Genomic DNA, 23,221 nt, shown 5'->3' with positions numbered 1-23,221 from the left:
AAATATAATTTTATTTTTAGGTATATGCATTTAGTTGACATGTTTATCTCTCACCGTAAACCATTATTACTTTTTGGTCCTTCGGGAACTGGCAAAAGTTTCTACATAAAAAATTATATGATGAATAAATTATCGTTAGACAAATATGTTCCATCTTTTGTTACGTTTACAACTCAGACATCCGCTAATTTTACACAGGAAATTATATTATCTAAGCTCATAAAGCGTAAACGTGGTGTATATGGACCACCATCAGGAAAGGTTTGTGTTATCTTCGTCGATGATATGAATATGCCCGTGAAAGAACAATATGGAGCGCAACCCCCTATTGAATTATTAAGACAATTTTTTGACCATGGTTACTGGCATGATTTACATAATACGACCAAAGTTTATCTGAAAGATATTCTCTTGTTGTCTGCAATTGGGCCAACTGGTGGGAGTAAACAAGATGAGTATTCGAGGTTTTTACGTCATTTTGGATTGTTCGCTATAAACTCATTTGACAACGAAAGTATTACAAATATATTCTCAACGTTACTTCAAATTGGATTAAAAGTATATTATGCATTAAATTTATTTATATTTAAATTAAATCACGATTTGATTTCAGAAAAATGGTTTTGCATTAGAAGTAGTACCAATTATTGATAGTATAATCAAATCAACAATTGATTTATACAGATCCGCTATTAGAAATTTAGCTCCAACACCTGCGAAATCACATTATTTGTTTAACATAAGAGATATTTCAAAAGTGACAAATGGAATACTCATGTTCCGCAAAGATAGCTTAACCAATCGGAAAGTTTTCGTTAGGTAAATCGTATTAAAAATGTAAGCATTTTGAACAATTATTATTATTTTTTTTTTATTATAGACTATGGGTCCATGAAGTGATGAGAGTATTCTACGATCGTCTTATAGACAATAATGATAGATGTTGGTTATTCAATAAAATTCGTACTTGTGTTAATACAAACTTCCAAGAAATGTTTGATGTAGTATTTAATAATTTATCAGATTTATCTGTACGTAATTGAAAATATAAATTAGGTATGTTGTGAGAGTAATAGTATAATAATTTTGGTTTTTGATTTATGATTTTTAGCCAATTGTTTACCAAGATATGTCAAATCTTTTGTTTACTAATATCATGGATTTTGATGCATTGGGAAACAAGAAATACGAAGAACCACCATCGTTAACAAATTTCGAAGAAAAAGCTCAAATTGTGATGGATGAATACGATAAGACACATGATTCAAAATTGAATATAGTTTTGTTTAAGTAAACTATTTTTATTTATTCTCTATTCTCATATCTATAATATGTTTTTTTTATAAACTACATAGATACGCATGTGAACATCTTTCAAGGATTTGTAGAATTTTAACCATTCCTGGTGGATGCGCGTTATTAGTTGGAGTAGGTGGATCTGGGCGCCAGTCTTTGACCCGCCTAGCTGCGGCTATGTGTAATTTTAATGTTTTTCAACCTGAGATAACGAAGAGCTATGGATTACCTGAATGGAGAGATAATTTGAAAACGATATTAATTGAATCTGGAGGCAAAAATTGTCCAACTGTATTTTTATTTGCTGAAGGACAAATTAAAGAAGATTATTTTTTTCAAGATATTGACGCTTTATTAAATTCTGGGGAACTGCCAAATTTATTTACTTTAGATGAACAACAAAATATATTAGAGGTATAACTATTATTTAACTAAAGCTTTAAACGTTCAGATTTTAACTGTATGAAGCTTGTTGCAGATGGTTAGATTAGCTGCTCAAGGAGGAAATAGAAACTTGGATATTGCTCCATTGGTCGTTTTTAATTATTTTATAAACCGCTGTAAACAAAATTTGCATATATGTTTATGCTTTAGTCCAATTGGCTCTAGTCTTAGGAATCATCTGAGACTTTATCCGTCTTTAGTCAGTTGTTGTACAATTGATTGGTTCGATGATTGGCCAGATGATGCATTACAAATGGTTGCATATAAGTATTTGAATGACGTCAATCTTTCAGAGAAAGTTAAAAATTCTGCTGTTACTGTTTGTCAACGTTTTCATGTCGACGCTAGGTATGGGTTGTTTGCATTAAATACATAATTAAAATAATCATATAGGTACCTATACGGCTATACTCTTTTACAGAAGATTGTCATTAGAATTCTATTCTGCAACACGGCGTCGTACATATGTTACATCGGCATCATATTTGGATTTAATCAAAGCGTACACGGATTGCACTAATCGTAAGCAAAAAGAAATTATGGAAGCAAAAATGCGATATGTAGGTGGCTTACAGGAACTTGAGTATGCCACATTACAAGTAAGCCAGATGAAAGAAGATTTGTTTAAGCTTCAACCTCAGCTTCAACAAGCCCAAAAAGATACTGAAGAAATGATGGTAATGATTTCTCGTGAGACGGTTGAAGTTGAAAAAGCAACCGCTCGAGTACAAGAAGATGAAAAAGTTGCTAATGTTCAAGCCGAAGCTGCTAATGAATTAAAAACGGAATGTGAAGCTGATCTTGCATTAGCTATACCGGTTTTGGAAGGTATATTTATGTCTAAAATCTAAATACTTTATTGAAATATCAGTCAAATTATTGATAAATATACCAGATTTATTAAATAAAATTACAATTATTCAAATAATTTATAAAAATTTGCATGTGATTATATTATTATATTATAATAAACACAATAAATAAAAATAAAAAAACACATATCACTGTAAAATAAATTCGCTCCGCTTAGAATTTAAAATTAAGTTCATGGTAAACTACTAGGTGGTACGCTCAACCTCTTTGATGCAAATCAGTGTTTAGTGCCATATTATTACTGTAATCTATATAGAGAATAACAATTTTGAATTTAATAATGAATCAAACTATATAGGACAATAATAAATGATATTTTTATGTTTAAAAACTTTCTATACTTCAAATTATTGGTGCATAAGTTTATCTAGTTTGAACTTCATGATAATTTATAGATGCAATTGATGCTTTAAACACTCTAAAACCAACTGATATAACATTGGTTAAGTCCATGAAAAATCCTCCTGAAATGGTCAAAACTGTTATGGCAGCAGTATGCGTGATGAAAGGCGTTTCACCAGATAAAATCCCAGATCCAAATAAGCCGGGGCAAAAGGTAATGTATAATTTTACTTACTCGCAATTAACAAATGTACACATAATAAATAATGAAAAGTATGTTTATTAGATACTTGATTATTGGGGTCCTAGTAAACGCATTTTAGGTGATATCAATTTTCTGCAAAGATTAAAGGAATACGATAAGGATAATATACCTTCTCAAATTATGGCTATTATACGGAAAACATATCTGCCGGATCCTAATTTTAAACCACCAATTGTAGCAAAGGCGTCTAGTGCTGCAGAAGGTCTGTGTAAGTGGATTATCGCATTGGACATGTATGATAAAGTAATCAAAGTTGTGGCACCGAAAAAAGAAAAACTTGAAATAGCTAATGCAGAATATGAAGCAACTATGGCAATATTAGAAGAAAAACGAAATGAAGTGAGACAGTTGCAGGAAAGATTAGATTCTCTCAAAGATCGATTGGAAGAGACAGTATTAAATAAAGAGAAATTACTCGCGGAAGTTGCGTTATGTGAAAGCAAGTTAATTAAAGCAGAAAAACTTATAGGTTGGTATGCAACTTAAAAAGCCGTTTACAATAAAAAATGTATTTACAAATTAACTAAACTTAATTAAAAATTGTTTAGGAAGTCTAGGTGGCGAGAAACATCGTTGGGCCTTACGAGCAGAAGAACTTCAGACCAATTATGATTGCATACCTGGTGATATTCTTATATCTTGTGGAATAATAGCATATTTGGCTCCATTTACATCACATTTCAGGTATTTAAATGAATAACGCTGAGTTAATGAACCTGCAAACTATTCATTTTTCTTTTGCAGGTCCTCAATAATCAATGAATGGAAAATATTGTGCAATGATTTAAAGATTCCAAGTTCAGATAGTTATAGTTTAATTGAAGTTTTAGGTGTTCCAACGAAAATCCAAAACTGGACTATTAATGGCTTACCATTAGATTCATTTTCGATCGATAATGCCATAATTATGGATGGCTCACAAAGATGGTCGTTATTGATCGACCCTCAAGGTCAGGCACATAAATGGATTAAGACGTTGGAAAAATATAATGACATCATTATTATTAAGTTAACTAATCCAAATTATATGAAAAGTATCGAAGTTGGTATTGAATTTGGGAAACCTGTATTAATCGAAAACGTACTGGAAGATTTAGATTTGCCCTTGGACCCGATATTATTGAAGACGGTGTACAAACAAGGTGATTACTTAACATTGTTTTATAAGATTCTGTAAAAAAAAAAAAAATTGAAAACAAGGATTTACTTATTTATCATTTGTTAAAACTTGCAAAGTGTTTTTACGTGATGATGAATCATCTAAAAGTACTAGTGGATATGAATCGAAATATTTTGTTACAGAAATTGTATTTTTTAAATAATAAATAAGTAGTAGACATTTGCTAATTGAAGGTCCTTATATATTATTTTAGTTATATGAATAGTTAATATTACTTAGACTATATACTATAGTATCTTAGTCTGTCTCACAGATGATCTTCAAAGACACATTCATCAATGTAACTCGATTTTCATACTTTCTTCGTTCCTTTGTTGATACACCACAATTGAACTAATTTTCCTGGTCTATCTTATACTTTAATTTTTAATATATTTTAATTGCACAATTTTGATAACACAGTGTTGTGTATGGGCTTTTTTGGTACACATGTTACAACAGATTTAGTTTAAATAGTTAATTAAAAAAAAAAAAAACAATTATTATGTTTTGTCATAGATAATAATATGAGATGCCTATTTATGAAATACCAATACTTAATCACAAAATTGGAATTAAGACTGTGATTAACATGTTGGGAAGAGAATGTTGTATCTAGAATTGTAGATACAATATTTAAAATAGCATGTAGTAATAAGTGTTGTAAATAAGTTTACCTACATGTCATTAAACCATTTGTCATCTTACAGGAAAGTCAATGTATATAGCACTCGGAAATAATGTCATAGAGTTCAATCCGAAATTCTGATTGTATATCACATCAAAGCTTAGAAATCCACATTATTTACCAGAAATATTTAACAAAGTTACTGTTATAAATTTTGCATTGACCGTAGAAGGTCTAGAAGACCAATTATTGGGAATCGTTGTCGCTAAAGAACGGTAAACATGTTCAACAATAATGTATATTATTATTAATTTTATTTTTAAAAATATTTCAAACCGGTTATTAGACCAGATCTGGAGTCAAAAAGGCAACAATTAATTGTTGAGGGTGCTGAAAACGTTAAAGCTTTGTTGGACGTTGAAAACAATATTCTGCAAATTCTTTCAGCTCCAGGAAATATTTTAGAAGACGAAAATGCGGTTGACGTTTTAGATAATTCTAAGGTAAATATTAATTAAGTGAAATTTAAATTACTTATATTGAATCTTACAATGATCGACCATATTACTTAGATATTAGCTAAAGAAATAACCCGTAAACAAGCTGCTTCAGTGGAAACTGTTGCAGTTCTTGATCAATTTCGTTTGCAATATAAACCAATCGCTGAACACTGTTCTATACTTTATTACTGCATTACTGATTTACCAAATGTCGATCCAATGTATCAATATTCATTATCTTGGTTTATCAATATTTTTATTATGACAATTGAAACAGCGTGAGTAAATTTTCATTTGAATATAATAGTATACCAGCTCATAATAGCTTATAAAATTATAATTGTATGTATATTGTAGCTTGTACCTTTATGAATTGTATATTAGTAAAAATAGTAAATTGTTAATTTAGAAATAAATCAAAAATTATTCGAATACGCCTAGATGCTCTGAAAGAAACGTTTACTTATAATTTATATGCCAATGTATGCCGGTCATTATTTGAAAAGGATAAGATGTTGTTTTCTTTCATCATGTGCACTACAGTAATGCTGTAAGTGATAATGAAATGGGTTTCTTTGTAATGTTTAATGTCATTTAATAACGTTTATTGTTATAGCGCTGAAAAAAAAATTGACAAGCAAGAACTAATGTTTCTTATTACGGATGACATTGGTCTTAATAACAATGTTCTTAATCCTGGACCCAGTTGGTTTCATGATAAAAGTTGGAATGAGATATGTCTTTTGGATGAATTAAATGCATACCATGGTATAAATAGATTTGAATATACAATTTTAGCTTTACTGTACTGCATTTGTAAGATTTGATTTTTTCAGGCATAAAAGATGATTTTATAAGCAAAGTGGATGAGTGGAAAAATTATTGCGATATGATTGATCATGGAATTTCAAAATTCCCTAATCCCTGGTACGATAAATTAAGCGATTTCCAACGAATTCTCGTCATACGTGTAATTAGGCCTGACAAGGTTATACCTGCTATAACCAGACTTATAGAAGTGGAACTAGGAGAAAAGTTCATTCATCCACCACCATTTGACATAAATAAATCGTATGGTGACTCTATTTGTCTGAGTCCACTTATATTTATACTCTCACCTGGGGTAGATCCTATGGCAAGCTTGTTGCAGTTTGCAGACAAAATGGGTCAGACGGAAAGTCTTCAAAGCGTTTCATTGGGCCAGGGACAAGTTAATAGAATATTAATACACTGATGAATAATGATATATTAAATTAATTATAAATATTCTAATACTAATTAAAGGGTCCTATAGCTGAATTGCTGATAAGAAACGCACAAAAAACGGGTGGTTGGGTATGTTTACAAAACTGTCATTTGGCTACCTCGTGGATGGGACAGTTGGAAGTGATTTGCGACTCGTTTGATATTTCCAACGTGAATAGTGAATTTAGACTGTGGCTGACCAGCTATCCTTCAGTTAAAGTAATATAATAGTAATATTGTTGATGGTTCATTCCCGTTATGCCTATATTATAATATTTTAAGTTACGCCTACAATTAATTTTAGTTTCCGGTGTCCGTGCTACAGAATGGCGTTAAAATGACTAATGAGCCTCCGACGGGCTTACAAGCTAATATGCTTCGAAGCTATCAGTCGTATCCCGTGAAAGATAAAAACTTTTTTGAAGGATGTCCAGGCAAGGAACGGACATTCACAAAACTATTGTATGGAATTACATTTTTCCATGCCATAGTACAAGAACGGAGAAAATTTGGACCCATCGGATGGAATATACCTTATGAATTTAATGAATCCGATTATTACATTTCTATTCAACAACTTCAAGTGCATATCCGTTAAGGAATATATATCTTTCGAGTTATTAATAAAATTGTTTTTAGATGTACATTAATGAATTCGACGAAATACCATTCGAGGCTGTAACATACTTAACGGGAGAATGTAATTACGGTGGTAGAGTAACTGACGATTGGGACAGGCGTACAATTAATACGATTTTGAATAAATTTTGCTGTCCACAAGTAGTCGAAAACCCGTACTATTTGTTTTGTGACATTGATCAGAAGTATGGAATCCCGTTTCGTGCCAACTACCATGATTTTATTAAACAAATCGAAGTAGGCAAAAATATTATTAAAATAAACTCTTTGTTAGCAAACAACGAATATTTAATTAAAAATTCAACATTTTTTTCATAGGAAATTCCAGTCGTCCATAGTCCAGAAGTGTTTGGGTTGCATATAAACTCAGGAATCATCCGTGATTTACAGACCACAACGTTACTGTTTAAATCATTTGTAGCAGTAATAGAATACAGTGGCGGAACAGATGACTCTGATAAGACAGAAAAGGCACTGATAACGACCGTGTCCGATATACTTACGAAGCTCCCGAATAATTTCGACTTAGAAGCAGCAACGACAAAATATCCCGTTATGTACGCAGAATCCATGAATGCGGTCCTTATTCAAGAAATGGAACGTTTTAACGTACTATTGTCTGTTATTCGTAAGAGCTTACAAGACCTGATAAAAGCTATCAAAGGCGCTATTGTTATGACGCCTGAACTGGAAACCATGGCCCTATCGTTATCCACGGCCAAATTCCCAGTATTTTGGTCGAAGTTTTCTTATCCAAGTCTTAAGTCCTTGGGAGGATATATAACTAATTTTATTGAACGACTTAATTTCTTGCAAGTAAGCTACGTTATGTCTATAGCTTAAATGCTTATAACAATATTAAAGAAGGGAAAAGATAACTATTTTAAACAAATGACAATTAATTTATAATGTATAGTTTTAATTTTTTACAATTTACCTCAATTATTTCTGAAAAAAAAACCAGATAGGTAACATAACAATTTAAATTCCACTCATGTGTCATCTGTCCACGCCTATTCTTATAAAATGTACTAAAGAGTGTTCTAGTTTTAATTTAAAAATTTATAAAATAAGTTAAAATATAATATACATTACATGATTTTACAGTTTTGGACAGAAAAATGTACACAGTGCTTCTTAAATTAATAGATTTCATGGAATTTTATGCTCTATATTAATTTCTAATAATTCACTTGAAAAAAATATTTTCTTTGTTTGAATTTCAATCTATAGGTGCTACATATTTTCTTTGGAGAAAAATAAAAATATAAAATACGTAACAATTAACATGATAAATACTATAGTTCGATACGCGTATTATGTTTAAATGATAAACACAAATAAAACATTATTCATAAATAAATTGGATTAAATATTCAATAATAAAACAAGTTTTTTATTTAACGCCAAGAAAAAAAATCAAGCTAGGAAAGATCACTTTGCGAGTGTGCTAAATTCCCGGCTTATAGACGTGTTTTAGTTCAATTACCAAATAATTTATGCAATTTAAAAATATTTATTTCTTAAATGAATACAATTTAATAATATTATGTTGATATCTATGTGTAACAGAAGGACATGACAAATGAAAAATGAAAAATGGAAAATTCATTAAAGTTAAACGTATGAAAATATGTATGACAATTATATGAATATATAATATATTATCTAAGATTTATTTACATCTAAAAATTCTCAAAAATAATGTTGTAAAAATCCAATTAATTTACCGTGAAAAATATTGTTACTAAAAAAATTGTAAATAAAATAATCGACTTCAATAAAAATTAGTTTACCAACTGTTATTTGAAAATTAACATTAAAAAAAAATAAGATTTACAAATAGGCTATATTGAATTTTTCTAAAAAATGTAATAACATATAAAATTTTAATTTTTTATATTTAAAAAATATAAATTATACATTTTATTCCGTATTTGTTGCATGAGCATCTATAAACCACATTTGAAAAATATGAAAAATTTAAATATTGATAAAAACAAAAGTTATTTCACTTGTTAGGTATTTCAGTTTATGTGTAACATAGGTATTTATAAATATCTGGTATTCATTTTTTTATGATCCATTTAAATTGAGTATTGATTGATATTTAGTTGTATTTGGGTGATTATATATAACTACCCAATACATGTATAAAATTAATCAAATTTAAAATAGCCTATACAATTAATCTAGATTATTCTTGTTGGCAGTATGGTGTGATAAATTATAAGAATTTTGTTTGTTAAAATATTAATATTTATTGGGTGTGACCACTGGGTATCTTCCCTAATCTAACTATTCATATTATTCTTACTTTTCTTATATCAAACCTACTTATTGTACAAAAAGCATGTAAAAATTGTAGATTTCTTCAAATAAAAAAAAAAAAATATTAATATTAAGGTAATATAGTTGTTGTACTGAACAATAGAATGTGTATGGGTAAATTTAATTTTAAATTTAAAACAATTTGATAAAAACTATATTTGTTATATTATGTTGGTGTCAGAGTATAACCATAGACAACGGAAGAAACGACAAAAAGTAAGCCTTTAGACGTTTACAAAACATTAACTTTCTCTGGACGGCTGGGTAGGTAACCGCACGGTATTGTTCTAAAATAAATACAATACAGTATACATGATGCATGAATGTAACTGACGGATAAGTAAAATATTTTTAGATTAAAGTTAAACGCTTGTAATAGGTATGTGTTAGGTACCTACCTATAAAATGAGAAAGTTTAATATAATCTTTTATTCGTTTAATGCAACTTGCCGGATACTTTTATTACCCACCTATTATATTTCTCTCGTTAGTTTAGGTTAGAACAGAGGTTTTTCGTGTGTGAATTAAACTCAGTTATATATGTACCATATAACACACATGTACATACATACATAAATAACATACGTAACATACATACCTACATACGTACATAAATATATTTACACATTGTTATAAACAATACATTTAAGCTATACATTGTTATTTTACTACATTGTCTAATGGTCTAAGTACATTAGTTACTTGTTAACATATTGAAGTAGAAAAATATTTGTTATTTGTTTTGTTAGTTAAATTTGTTTTTTTTTAAATATTATTTTAGACTTGGTACGACGAAGGTATACCCGATAATGTCTGGCTCAGTGGACTATTTTTTATTCAAGCATTTCTAACCGCGGTGATGCAAAATTTTGCTCGGCGTTATACTATACCTATAGACCAATTGTGCTTTGATTTTCATATACAACACTTTGATAAAGTCAATAAGCCTCCTGTGGACGGAGTGTATTGTTACGGTCTTTTTATAGACGGAGCTCGTTGGGATATGTCTAAGTACGTTCATATTCAATCAACTATGTAGCGTGATGTAGAACGATTCGATTGAATTATAATCGTATTAAGTCGATTATTAAATTATTAATATTAAGTCATTTTAGATATTATTAAATAAATATAATAGTTGAATAGGTTATACTTAAATGTAATTTATAGGATGGTTCTGGAGGAACAATTGCCGAAAGTACTAACGGATGTGTTACCGTTAGTATGGTTCATACCTACAAGAAAAGATGAGCTGATCAAAGGAAATAGATATACATGCCCCGTGTATAATACATCGGAGAGAAAAGGGGTTTTGTCTACAACGGGACATTCTTCTAATTATGTCTTATCGATGTTTCTCGATACCAATCAAAACCCTTCTCATTGGATTTACCGCGGAGTAGCTCTTCTGTGTCAACTGAATGATTAAAACTAGCTTTCTTAAAATCAAAATAATGAATATTTATACACTGTAGGTACATGTGTTATATTTTTTATAAGATAAATTTTGTAATTTCAGCCTTAAATAATTTTAATAAATAAATTTACAGTATTTTTATCAATGTTTTTTTAATAAAAAATAAATACATTTTTTATAAGAAAATTATCATTTTAATTTGTCAGAAGTGGTCAATGGATTTGCGTTGATTTTTGTACGTTCCTCGTTTTCTATATTTTTAGCCTCATCAAGTATCCATGGATATATGATGTATACAAACTTCTCTGGATCTCCAAGTCTTGGTGGTACGAGTCTCACTACACTTTCTTTAGTTAGGGTTTGTTTCTCGATTTCTGGTTTGAGTAATTTTATCATTTTTTTTAACAAAACGTGTATTTGCTCTTCATTTACATCTTTTTTAAGTGCATTTTGAGGGTTCATATGATTGTACCATAGTTCGGAATCGTCAATAGATTGTGGGGTGTTTGATGTTTCCGTCATATACCGATCTTGATTGTACGTTGTTTTACTAAACTTTGAATAACCTGAAACTGTATCAAGAGGTGTTTTTCTCTGAACAGAGTTATATTGATTTATCGACGTAGCTGTTGGTTTCAATGTGCTTCTTTTTGTTCCTTTTGTTGTGACCGGGAAGTAAGTATTAGTAGCATCGTCATTGTACGTATTTAATATTTCAGTTGATGTTGGTATTTGGCTTTGGTATTTCTTTGAGAATATAGTTACATCAGATGGTAAATTATTTTGGACAGTTTTTATGGGTTTTCCAGTGTTAAAAACATCATACGATGGAATACGAATTGTCGGTGTTGAAGATGATCTAGTTGATTTATCATGATGTCTAGAGATATTAGTGCTATGTTTAATGTTATTGATATATTCATTGGAATTCAATGTGATCAATGGAGTTTGTTCCGTTTTAGTTTCTACTAATATTGAAGTTGTGTTATTTGTAATATTTAGTGGTTGTAGAATTGTGGGTAATAATGAAGTGTAACTTACACTTGTTGGTTCAATTGTATTTCTCTTATTGGTAGTACAGTTTAGAGCTGGTGATTTGGTTGAAGAATAATATTTAGAGTGTGCTGGTGACGATTGCGATATTATAGACGATGTTTTTGTGTATGGCAAAGTGAACGTTTCTGAAGTCGTTATAGATATTATAGATGGAGGTCTTGACGAATTAATCAAATCCATAATGTTATCCTGTTCGTTACTAACTTTCGTCAATTTGTCATCAGGTGTATTAGTTACCTTTTTAACTGAAGTCTGATATAATTTGCCATTAATATTTGTTTCGGCTCTATCTACAATAGAGGATTTTGATATTTTGGAATCGTTATTTTCATACAATGGAGTTGAAAATGTTGTAGTCATAGTTGTTGTTGGAAGTGTAGATAATGCATTGAAAACTTCAGCGTTTTGTGTTGTTTTGGCTATTTCTATTGATATTTCTTCGATGTTAATTATTGGCTTTTTTAAAATATCAGTTGTGTACTTGTCGTTAGAATAGTGATGAGAATTTTGTGGTTCATCCGGTCGGCTCCTTTTTTCAGAGGTCAATGTATTCTCCTGATTTTTGTCACTGGTGATATTTGATAAATATGTTTCGACCGTAGTTACTAGTTGTTCTGTGTTTGACAAAGTTGATGGCTCTTCTGTTGTAGAACGGTGTAATTCAATTTGCTTTACTTTGATAAATTCATCAGAGTTTAATGAAAGCTGTGAGACTGAGTTGTTATATATTTCGGATTTACTTGGTTCATTCGAAATAGTTAACGGTGGAAGAGGAGAAACTAGATATGTTTTTGGAAAATTAATTGTATCTAATGGCATAGATGTGTCGAACTCAACAAAAGTAGTTGACGGTTGAAGGTCTCGAATTTCTGGAGATCCAGTCGTTTGATTTTGATTTGCAGTTATTGTGTTTGGAAGATCATCCACAATAATATGGTCAAGTAATTTTCGATTCATTTTTGAATTTAGTTGTTTAATTTTTTCGTCTTTTTTTTGATACATTTTTATCGGATCTTCCAGGTTAAGTCCTATTGGTAAAGTATGATCAAAATCATCCTGATTTTGGTTTAGTATTTGATCAGATGAATGTAATTCCTTGTCATGTTTTTGGATCACTTCTTGGTTATCCGGGGGAATGGAATTTTGGACATTTGTGGTTTTTTTAATTTCAGGACCATTATTTAAAAGGGTTGAGCTCATAACTCCTGGAACGTTTGTATACCCGATTGGGTATCGGGTATGTAAAGGTCCTAAAAACCGATGGTGGTATTCATCTTCTTGATGCAGTATTTGCCCAACGGGAATTAGATTAGTTGTTGCATCATAGGGTAATGGAATATAACTTGAGTAAAAGGATGGTTGATAAAACGGGTTAACAAGGAATGGATAAATTGACAGAGTCGCTATATGTTCATCGTCTAAGATAGGAATTTTAGAACTGCTCGTTCGAATTTTCTTTGCAATACGTTGTATGTTTGTTGACTTGGTGGGTGACTGGATATTTGTACCGTATTTTTCAATTAATTTTCCTATAAACGTCCGGAGAATCTTTTCTTCGAATTCTGAAAAATAAATTGTAAGCTTATTAAGTAATATATTAGATTATTGTTTATGAAATTATTATAAAAGCTCATAATATTATCAATAATAACAACATGATAGTAGATATGATATTATTCCAATGGGGCATACAAATGTCTTTAAGTATATAAATAGTTAATTTAATATCTAACCTAACCAATTAAAATTAACATGGAAAAATAATGATTATTCCCAACAAAGTTGTACTTAATGAAGACTTAATAATTGGCAATAGTTATTTTATTGCACTGTAAACAATATGCAATCATTTTTTCAAAATTAATAATTTACTCTACAACATAGTAAACCGTATGTAGTTTGCTGTTTTTTATATTTCCAAAATTAATTTTCAAAATTTAATATACATTTTGTTATTTAAAAACTAAAAATTCTATAGGAATAATGGAAACAAATAATTATTTTTGAATATTACTTTAAATGAACACAACTAAATGAGGATGAAATAAATTAAATGTATTCAAATAGTTTATTTTGTTTTCAGATGCATAACATCTAATTGTTATATTTATGATTTTATTAATGATATCTCTTTGTTTATAAATGTTATTATTTGACCATGTTTTTCTTATAATTAAAATTTCTATGAACGCGCATGACATTCACAGTAGGTAAATTCCCAAAAATTGCTAGGTTTGCCAAATGTAATTGTCTAGTTTCAATAATATAAATTCATTTGTAGCTCTCCACCCAAAGTAGGACGGATGTAGTTTAGAGTATGGTTTGATTATTTGGAGTGAATGATACTGTACCAATCGAGACAGTTAATCTATCGAAAACGTTTTGAAATAAATTGTTAAATTTGTAGCAGTTCCGTTAAAATGTTCTATTGAACCACATTTTAATGTACCCGTTAAAGAATTCAAATGCCCCCACAAATTGTGTTTATAAAATAAGATATATCAGATTTTTTTTTTGTTTAATGTACGTCAATTTAAACATGTTAGGTAAATTATTTTAACCCTTTTTGGTAAAAAATGTTATATTTTTTTTCTCCAAATTTCGTTTTAACGAAATATGTAAAACTATATGTAAAATTCTCTCCGGAGAGCAGTAAAGATCCTTGCATAACCACTCATTATTATTAAATATAAATAAGCATATTTTTAACCCTTTTAACAAAGTTGATCATAAGACTCAGTAAAATGGTGTATTTACGAAGTTTTTTTATTGCCAACTTCGTCGTGCATTACTCTTAATCGAACCAAGGTTGGTCTCAAGTCAACGACATAACTGTTTCCATTTAAATTTCCCATGGGGGGTAAAGTTTTGGCTTTGACATTGCCGAATTTTTGCTTTTTTATTTTTCACAAAATGGGTATAATCAGAATTTCGAAAGACAAAGATGTTCATACACGTGTGTTTGTATATTGAAATATGCAAGAGATGAAAACATTAAAAAGTGAAATATATTCTTAGAAAACTATTAAAGAAGATCTACTTATGCATTGTTTGATTTTGGACGAAAGTGAGTACAAAGTCTATCAATTCTTGGAATTTGTATAAAAAAAGGAACCTTTATGAAAACAAGCTACACTTATTTGTAAATTTTTATAAAATAATTCAAATGGATAGTTTTTTATTTTTTGGTAAGGCAGCTAGGACATAAAAATAATAGATACTACTATCAGCTTATATTTTAAATTTCACATATCGAAATATTTTTTGAAAGAGTATCTTGAATGAATAGGATTTATAATGGTGTAATATTATTTCTTATAATTTTTACCCACATAATAAAGAACGAAAAAATACTAATTTTATACATATTTATGGATTTACCATATTTACATAAAATAATAATATATTAAATAAATATATATTTAGGTTTTGCAAATAACTTTTCTCATTTTTGATTTAGTATGATTTGTTTGTGATATTAAAATTGTTTAATTTAAAATATAAATCTGATATTTTTTGATTAGGTATCAAAGTGGAGGATGCAAACATTGCTGAAATGAATGGATGAACTCGTATTACATTTTTTTTTATTAAATCTTATTTCATTATTACATTTTTAGTTATACAAACATTCTTCGAACGTAATAAAGAAATGTCAACACTCAACATATTAATACATCCACTTGACAAAAACCGGCTTTTATACTTATTTGTTATAAAATCTTATCATTATTTATGTTAAATTTCATTAATACAAAGATATTTCATTTTTAATGATGTACGTCATTAATATCAATATTCTATTAAATTAAAAGGTGTAGGCAAATATTTAAAAAAAAATTGATGTTATTAATATTGTTGAAAGGTAAACACAAATAAATAATTTTATTATTCTTGAATAATTATAAACTTTTTTAAATTACTTCGTTTTGTATTTCTGCATCTAATTTAATTGATTTTAAAACGTTCTAATGAAGTTTTTAGTTATTAAAATGTTGTAAAATAATCATATTAATATTAATTATGTTATATTTTAATTTTTTTTAACATTTATGATTATTTCCTTAATATGTGTATTGTAATATTTAGTTTTATATAAATGGATAATTTTATTTTTCGTACTCCTTACATTATAAACAGAAGTTTTGTTTTGATTATAAGTGGATTTTAATGATTTTAAATTTTTAAATTCTAATATATTATTAACATGTCAAAATACTAACGATATGGCTTGTCTTTGTAACTACCTGTATTATTTATCAAATAAGAGAAGAATATTCATCGTTTGTTCATTGGAATATTCTATGTAGGTATAGTATTATATAATTATTTTATGATCGTTAGGTTCAGAATATGTTGTGAATATTCCATTATTAATAATTAATATATTATGAATATTTAAGCTTAAAACTATTGATAACGTATTCATGGCATGATTATGAGAGGTACGTAAAGCTGGTTTAGGATTACTAATATTAGAACATTGGTCGAAAGTTGATAGTATTATTAAGATTCAAAAATGCTACATTATTATGCTGTTATATTATCCAGATTAGTATTTTTCCCTCTCTGCATCATGAATTTTTTAGTGATAGTTGGGTATATGTAATCATATTTATTTTGAAATATTAATGTAGGTTGACGTTTACACTATTCATATAATCATATTAAAGAAACGAAAAGTTATTAACAAGGTAAACCCACAACATGACTGTAATTTAATCAGTTTTGAATGTTTTGATAAAAAAGTCTATCAATTTTAATTCGACTTATTAAAATATAAACTTGTTAAAGATATTTTCAATAATATTATTTATACAAAAAATGTGATTACAATAAAACTATAGGTAAATACTATAAATATATACGAATAAACGATACACCTAGTAAGTAATACAGCCACTCAAATAAAATATAGAATTAAAAAATAGTATGTTAATTTTTTACTCTAAGTCTAATTATCTTGAATTAATTACAGTTCAATAATTATATGCAAGTCTACAGATGGGTTTAATTGATACCATAAACGGTGTAGTAGTCAAATTTATAATAAAAATCTGATAAGGAAACCGTTGGTGTTTAAATGTTCCTGTTCATTAAATAATTGACCTCTTTAAATTTAAAATACATTATTATATTTAACGGACCATATTTTTAGCCGTCGAACAATTGTAAAATCGATTATCTTCTTAGTGAGCTTAAGGGTTGGTTTAATTGAAATGTACTCAACTTAATTCAATTTTAATGATGATAAATAATTTCTAAGTTATTTGTTGACTCTCCAATGCATGGCAACAGTTTTACTTATGAGTAACTTGTTTAGTTTCTAATTTGTCTAAAGCATGATTTACCTATAAATCAGTAGTTTTGGTTTGCATGATGTCTGAACATTGAACAGGTAATTTGGTTAACAAGAAATGAGTTTGTTTTTTTGTAGTGTTATACATTCTCAGTTTTGATAACAGAATGGATACGTATACATAGAAAGATCATTAAATTGATTTTGTAATTTAGTTGTAAATTAATAGCTCCAAAAATTGACGAAACAATTTGATAAGTCATATTATACAAAAATTAAATGCACAGATTAGTTGGGTTTCAGTACATTTTCTATACATATCATCACTATTGATTGAGCATATTTTGTATAATATACTCACATTATACTCATTGATATTAAAATATGTACAGTCGACTTACAATCATTCAAAAACCTTTAAAACGTGCATTTTTTCTTGTCCCTTGAAGAATTTATAAGTTGTATTTGAGGTATATAACTCGAAACATTAAGTCAAATTTATTTTTATTTCCCTTGAAATTCGAGTTATTATCTTAGTGTATCTTCATTATAGTGTATGATGGTCTACATCTTATTGTTTATTATATTAATTGATAGGTACTTCGTAATATTATTTTGCATTTTAAAATAAAAAATTCACTTGGACTTGAATCAATGTGTTTGTATTGTTTGACTTGTGAGTTGTGATGTGCTATTAAACTTCAGTTTAAATAGCGAGTTCATTAAATTCACTTACAGGAGGACAATGATTTTAATTTTATACTTGTAAAACTAATCGTGTAACGAACCGATGCGTGTGTACCTTGAATTAAAACAAATGTTATCTAACTGGAAATGTCATGGTTCAATTAGTTGTTGCGATAAATAATTTTTAATTACTGACTCCATAAAAACACTTTATTTATTTATTTAAAAAACAAATAATTTTTTTTTATTACCTGTACCTATTTAAAACGATTAACTTTTCATAAATAATAATAATTATTCAATACCTACTTTTTAGGTACCTTCACGCTTGAAAAATTAATATAAGTTTTACCAATTAAATAATTTAGAGAATATAAAATCATAGTTTTTTTTTATAAACAATTACATTTTAACAAAACGTGTCAAAATTACAAAGATGCGTGTATTCAGTAGTTAAAAATCATAACGTTATCTACACCTTGTGCTATGTAAATGTAACACATGAGTATATACATTTTCATGCCGGATTAAAAAAAAAGTTTGGCATAAGGCCACGTGCATTTTTTCTGAGCGATTGAAGTTCAAATTGTGTTGACATTGTATAATATTTAAAAGTGTTAAAATTTCAAACAATTTATGTTATATTGTATAGTTCAAAATAATATAATAAGTGTAAATTATAATTGTCAACAGTCGGTAACATTTTTCAAAATGTCTATCTGTTTTAGACTGTTTGTAGGCATTTGATTTTTTTATCGATTTTCCTAAAAATGTTATTAAAAAAATTGCTCTCTGGATATATTTAAAATAATAAAAATTACATTTGTAAAGTTTTTTTTCGTATACATTTTAAGTTCTAATTTTTACAAAATTGGATGATTAAACTTATAATTAGGATTTTCCTCTTACGATTATAAACATCTTGTTGAAGCTTAAAATATATTAAACTATCGATTACCTTGTGAAACCACAATAGATAAGTGAATTCCGCTTATACCCTACAAAATACAAATTGAAACAAAAATGTTCTTATTATATTGCTAAAGAAATTATATTATGCACCTAACATTAAATAGTATTTAAAGAAACTTATAGACGTGATGTATAAGTTGTATTTTTATTTAATAAAATATTATATGTATAACATTTACATTAATTTTTTTCGCAAGTACATAACATAATCCTTTAGCGACAGTGTATTTGTAGTATTTAATGTATAATATGTACTATAATGATCAGATCAAACTTATTTCCCTGAATTTTATTATTATTATCCATGTACAATAAATTGTTCGAAATGATTAGAGTATTAGACTAAAAATGTTAAGCTATTTTCGACGATTTTTTCTTTCTTTAGAAAGTCTGTTGATTATTGCTTGAGGCTGCTATTTTACAAAACATATGAATGCTGGAAAGACTTTAAGTCTCTACCCTACGAAACAAACTAACATTTCTCACACCACACCTAACATCCGCATCATAATCCATTCGCCCGCCGACGCAACGTGGCTCTCGCATGATCTTCTATTTTACATTCAATCTCATCGTTTATACCCTCCATTAGCCACCTTAAACATTCAGCCAGGATTATGAACGCGATGGGCGCCTATAATACATTTATGCAATTTCCTGCTGAACCCCAATCAGTCATCCGCTGACACTCCCTTTCTGCTCTCGAGATTTGTCGAAAAAATTTAAATAAATTGTTATTATACTTTGTTATTATTTTTGTAGTATAATCACACGTATACTGTAAGTGTCTGTAACTACTGAAAAAAGACTACACGTAATTCAAGCGTCATAACTAAACCGTACGAATCTACATGCAAGGACATAGCGAAACATTTCGATTGGAGGTGGGAATTTTACAATAACTATTCCTAGGTAGGTAGGTAAATCCGTGACTACAAACCAAAGAGTTGTTTATTGAAGCCACGGACATTTTTCAAATGTTTAATTAAAACAAAATGAGATTTTTACTCGTTCAATATTTCGAAAGATTTCTTATTCTAAGTGTCTCGTCAGTTGAATATAATAAATAATCATCGTGTGTATTCACTTCGTGGGTTAGCTTAAATCACATTGTATTTATTTACAGCACAATATAATACTGTGTTTAATCATTTTTGTTTTATTTTTTAGACGACGTTTATCTGAATTCTATCATGTTTTTTTTACAATATTTTTATTTTTATGCAAACTTTGAGTACCTACACAAAATCTTAAGATTTAAAAATGCTCAAAACTTGCTTCAAAAATTAAAATGTTATAAAAAATCGAAGGGAAAACTCAGATAATGTTTTACCTTTAAGTTAGATTATAGCTTAATTAACTCTATTGTTAAAGATAACAAAAAATGTATGTGTAAAATATATTATGTGCGTGTGTGACGCTCGCTTAATATATGTATAAATAGTATAACACGTAGGAAATTATAATGATATATAGTTACTCGAAGTGAATCAAGTGTCATTGAATCACTTAAAACATCAACTTTATTTTAATTTTTAAGTACAAAAAACAATTTTGTGGGAGAGATGTATGTCATCATTATTCATATATTTTTTTTATAAAATAATTGGAAACTAATTTTAAACGGATTTTAACTTATACTTGTGCCTAGAATGGAATGTCTCGATTGCAAGATCGTGTTACGGCCTCTAGACTATTTTTGTTGATGTTTTCGGAACGTCAAATCACTAAGTTTTAGAATATTATAAATTTGATTGAGAAATTCCAAACTGGATATTAATGTAATATAGTTGGCAATTATAGCCTATAGGTGAGGTTACGAATAGCAAATACGCGAAACCTATTTTATTATATTACACATCATGTATTAATGTATTATAGGAGTCACTGATCGATCATTTTTTAAATCAAGTATTATAAAATTTAATAAATTAATCAATAAATTAATATTCATTAAATTATAATTAATTATCAAAAGAAAAATCAACGATATAACTTTAGTCCATTTAATATTTTAGAAGTAGGAAAATATGTATTTCTGTGTAAATGGTCGATAAGATTTGTAGTATTTCTTGGTTATGCGATGGACCTACGCATAAAGGATAATATTTTTTTTTCGTGCATTCCGTTTTTCAAAAAGTTTTCGAGTTATCGTAGAATTTTTATTCGGGTATATTATTGCACTGCATGGGTAGAATAATTCATATAGGTATAACGATATTTTAAAGTATAGGTATACCGAGAGGTAAGAAGTATTAGATCTAAGTCACATGCAATTGGAGTGAATTGGACTTAATCAGAGGCCTCTTACATGAAAAATGCACTTGGGGCCTAATTCTCTCAAAATAACTATTATTTATTTATTCAATACTTTTTAATATATTAATTGACTAAAAGAACCTAACTGCTGAACATTATAATATGGTAAATACTATAGGAATAGGTAAAAGTTAAAAATGATGAAATACATCGCAAGCACCATTCTCACATCTAAAATAAATAATAATGTATAATGCATTCATATTGTATTCTCTAGGGACAAATGTCTAAAAAATGTATACGAAAAATTAAAAAGAACTAGTTAGAACAGACGAGCTGAATAGGACGAAGCACATCTATTTTAAAAATATTGATAACTTCTGGGGCTCTGCATTTATAGCTATTTTGTTACAATATTCGTATGTACAAATAATAATTGCAGAATATAAATCGTGATAATTTATAAACCGTGTCCGAAGTGGATATTTATTACATTTTTAATTACTTTGTGTCCGTCTAGATAAATAATACATAACTAGGCTTTAAATCCGAGGCCCTCGAGAATACGTCATACTCAGCTAATGCTTCGATTTACCTCATGCCACCCGCCTGATCCTGCACTTTCCTGCAGTTTGAAGCGTTATATAATTATATTATTATTACATCATATCAGATTTCGGCTGGTCAGTTTTGAAAAAAAGTACTTAAAAAAAGTATTTGAGACAAATTTTAAAAACCATTTTTTTCTTGTCAATTAGCAAACTAATTAATATAGGCGTGGTTATCACTAATTTCCATTTGACAATGTGCAGGGTACTCACTCAAATACCTGTGTATAGATGACGTGCAGACGTGCAGTGTTTACTATTTGATGCTATTGGTATTCGAGCAAGAGTCGTCCGTCGAAAACCATTGGTATAGGTAAGTGTATACCCAACAAGAATATGAAAAAAAAACCGACAAACGCACTCACCGCCGTAAGAGTTGTCGTCGTCGTTGTCGCCATCGGATTGGTCGCCACCGCCACCGTCCGCGTTTCGTCGTCGCGGTCCCGCCGAGATCGTCCCCGACAGCGTGCCGGGCAACAGCGTCATCGTGACCGCCAACAGCAGCCACGTCGTCTTCGGTCCCATCCGGAAAGATTCGCAGAGGAACTTTGTGGCTCACGATTGATAATAATATCGTTGAACCAACGTCGACCTCGTGCCAACGGATCAAACAATATAATAATGTAGAATTAGCGTTTGCACGCTGGGCGGCGAAAACGACTCTCGAGCGTCAGCGTTTTTTTCACGATTGCGTTCCGTCTGCTGTTTTTTGTTATACTGTCAGTTTTTTTAAAATTTTTTTTTGTATTTTGTGCACACACACACACACACACACACACACACACACACACACACACACTCAATTGTTCCGTCGAATACTGTACGCACTCGCATTCCTTCGCACGGGCACGGGACGATATTCGGACGTATTGCGATTGGCACGCTATTAATTCGACTGTATATTTATATGAACTCGTCCATTGTGTACCTATCGATATTATTATTGTTGTTTGTTATTTTTCTTTTCATATGCGTTCGGTCGTTATTATTATTTCAAATCTCATCGCAATACATTATTATAGGTACCTATAAACACCAACGTATATCATGTACAGTATGTGCCGCGGCGGCGTGCCTCTGTTTTGCCATCGTGGAAAACAATATTATTACCGAGCGTGTTCCACTTACGATCGTCACATTTTGCCGTATTGTACGTACGTATTTGTGTATGGATCTAACACGACGGCTTTGTTTAATAATA

The 23,221-nt window shown here is 29.2% G+C and overlaps 2 protein-coding genes across 2 annotated transcripts in view; one reads left to right on the top strand and one right to left on the bottom strand.

The window, feature by feature from the left end:
* LOC111029638 (dynein heavy chain 12, axonemal-like) overlaps positions 1–11,236 on the top strand; it is a 33,928-nt gene extending 22,692 nt beyond the window's left edge. Inside the window, 23 exon segments of the mRNA XM_022308773.1 lie at positions 21–558; positions 614–819; positions 881–1,031; positions 1,112–1,290; positions 1,356–1,710; positions 1,775–2,088; positions 2,162–2,568; positions 3,009–3,169; positions 3,242–3,689; positions 3,769–3,904; positions 3,965–4,362; positions 5,090–5,282; positions 5,354–5,510; positions 5,580–5,785; positions 5,917–6,057; positions 6,124–6,275; positions 6,344–6,717; positions 6,792–6,971; positions 7,057–7,335; positions 7,392–7,628; positions 7,710–8,207; positions 10,504–10,733; positions 10,893–11,236. Of these exon segments, the coding sequence (XP_022164465.1) occupies positions 21–558; positions 614–819; positions 881–1,031; positions 1,112–1,290; positions 1,356–1,710; positions 1,775–2,088; positions 2,162–2,568; positions 3,009–3,169; positions 3,242–3,689; positions 3,769–3,904; positions 3,965–4,362; positions 5,090–5,282; positions 5,354–5,510; positions 5,580–5,785; positions 5,917–6,057; positions 6,124–6,275; positions 6,344–6,717; positions 6,792–6,971; positions 7,057–7,335; positions 7,392–7,628; positions 7,710–8,207; positions 10,504–10,733; positions 10,893–11,151 (6,199 nt within the window). The 3' untranslated portion in view covers positions 11,152–11,236.
* A 28-nt stretch (positions 11,237–11,264) lies between these two features.
* On the bottom strand, positions 11,265–22,638 carry LOC111029568. Its single transcript, XM_022308650.1, has 2 exons — positions 22,386–22,638; positions 11,265–13,757 (listed from the first exon to the last, which is right to left on the bottom strand). The coding sequence occupies exons 1-2, from the start codon at positions 22,543–22,545 to the stop codon at positions 11,329–11,331; spliced, it is 2,589 nt and encodes an 862-aa protein (XP_022164342.1). The 5' UTR covers positions 22,546–22,638; the 3' UTR covers positions 11,265–11,328.
* Between the last annotated feature and the right edge of the window lie 583 nt (positions 22,639–23,221).

Source organism: Myzus persicae, unplaced genomic scaffold, assembly GCF_001856785.1.
Source record: "Myzus persicae strain clone G006 unplaced genomic scaffold, MPER_G0061.0, whole genome shotgun sequence".
NCBI lineage: Eukaryota > Metazoa > Arthropoda > Insecta > Hemiptera > Aphididae > Myzus > Myzus persicae.
The sequence above is the reverse complement of the archived record's forward strand: the minus strand, read 5'-3'. Positions and strand labels throughout refer to the sequence as shown.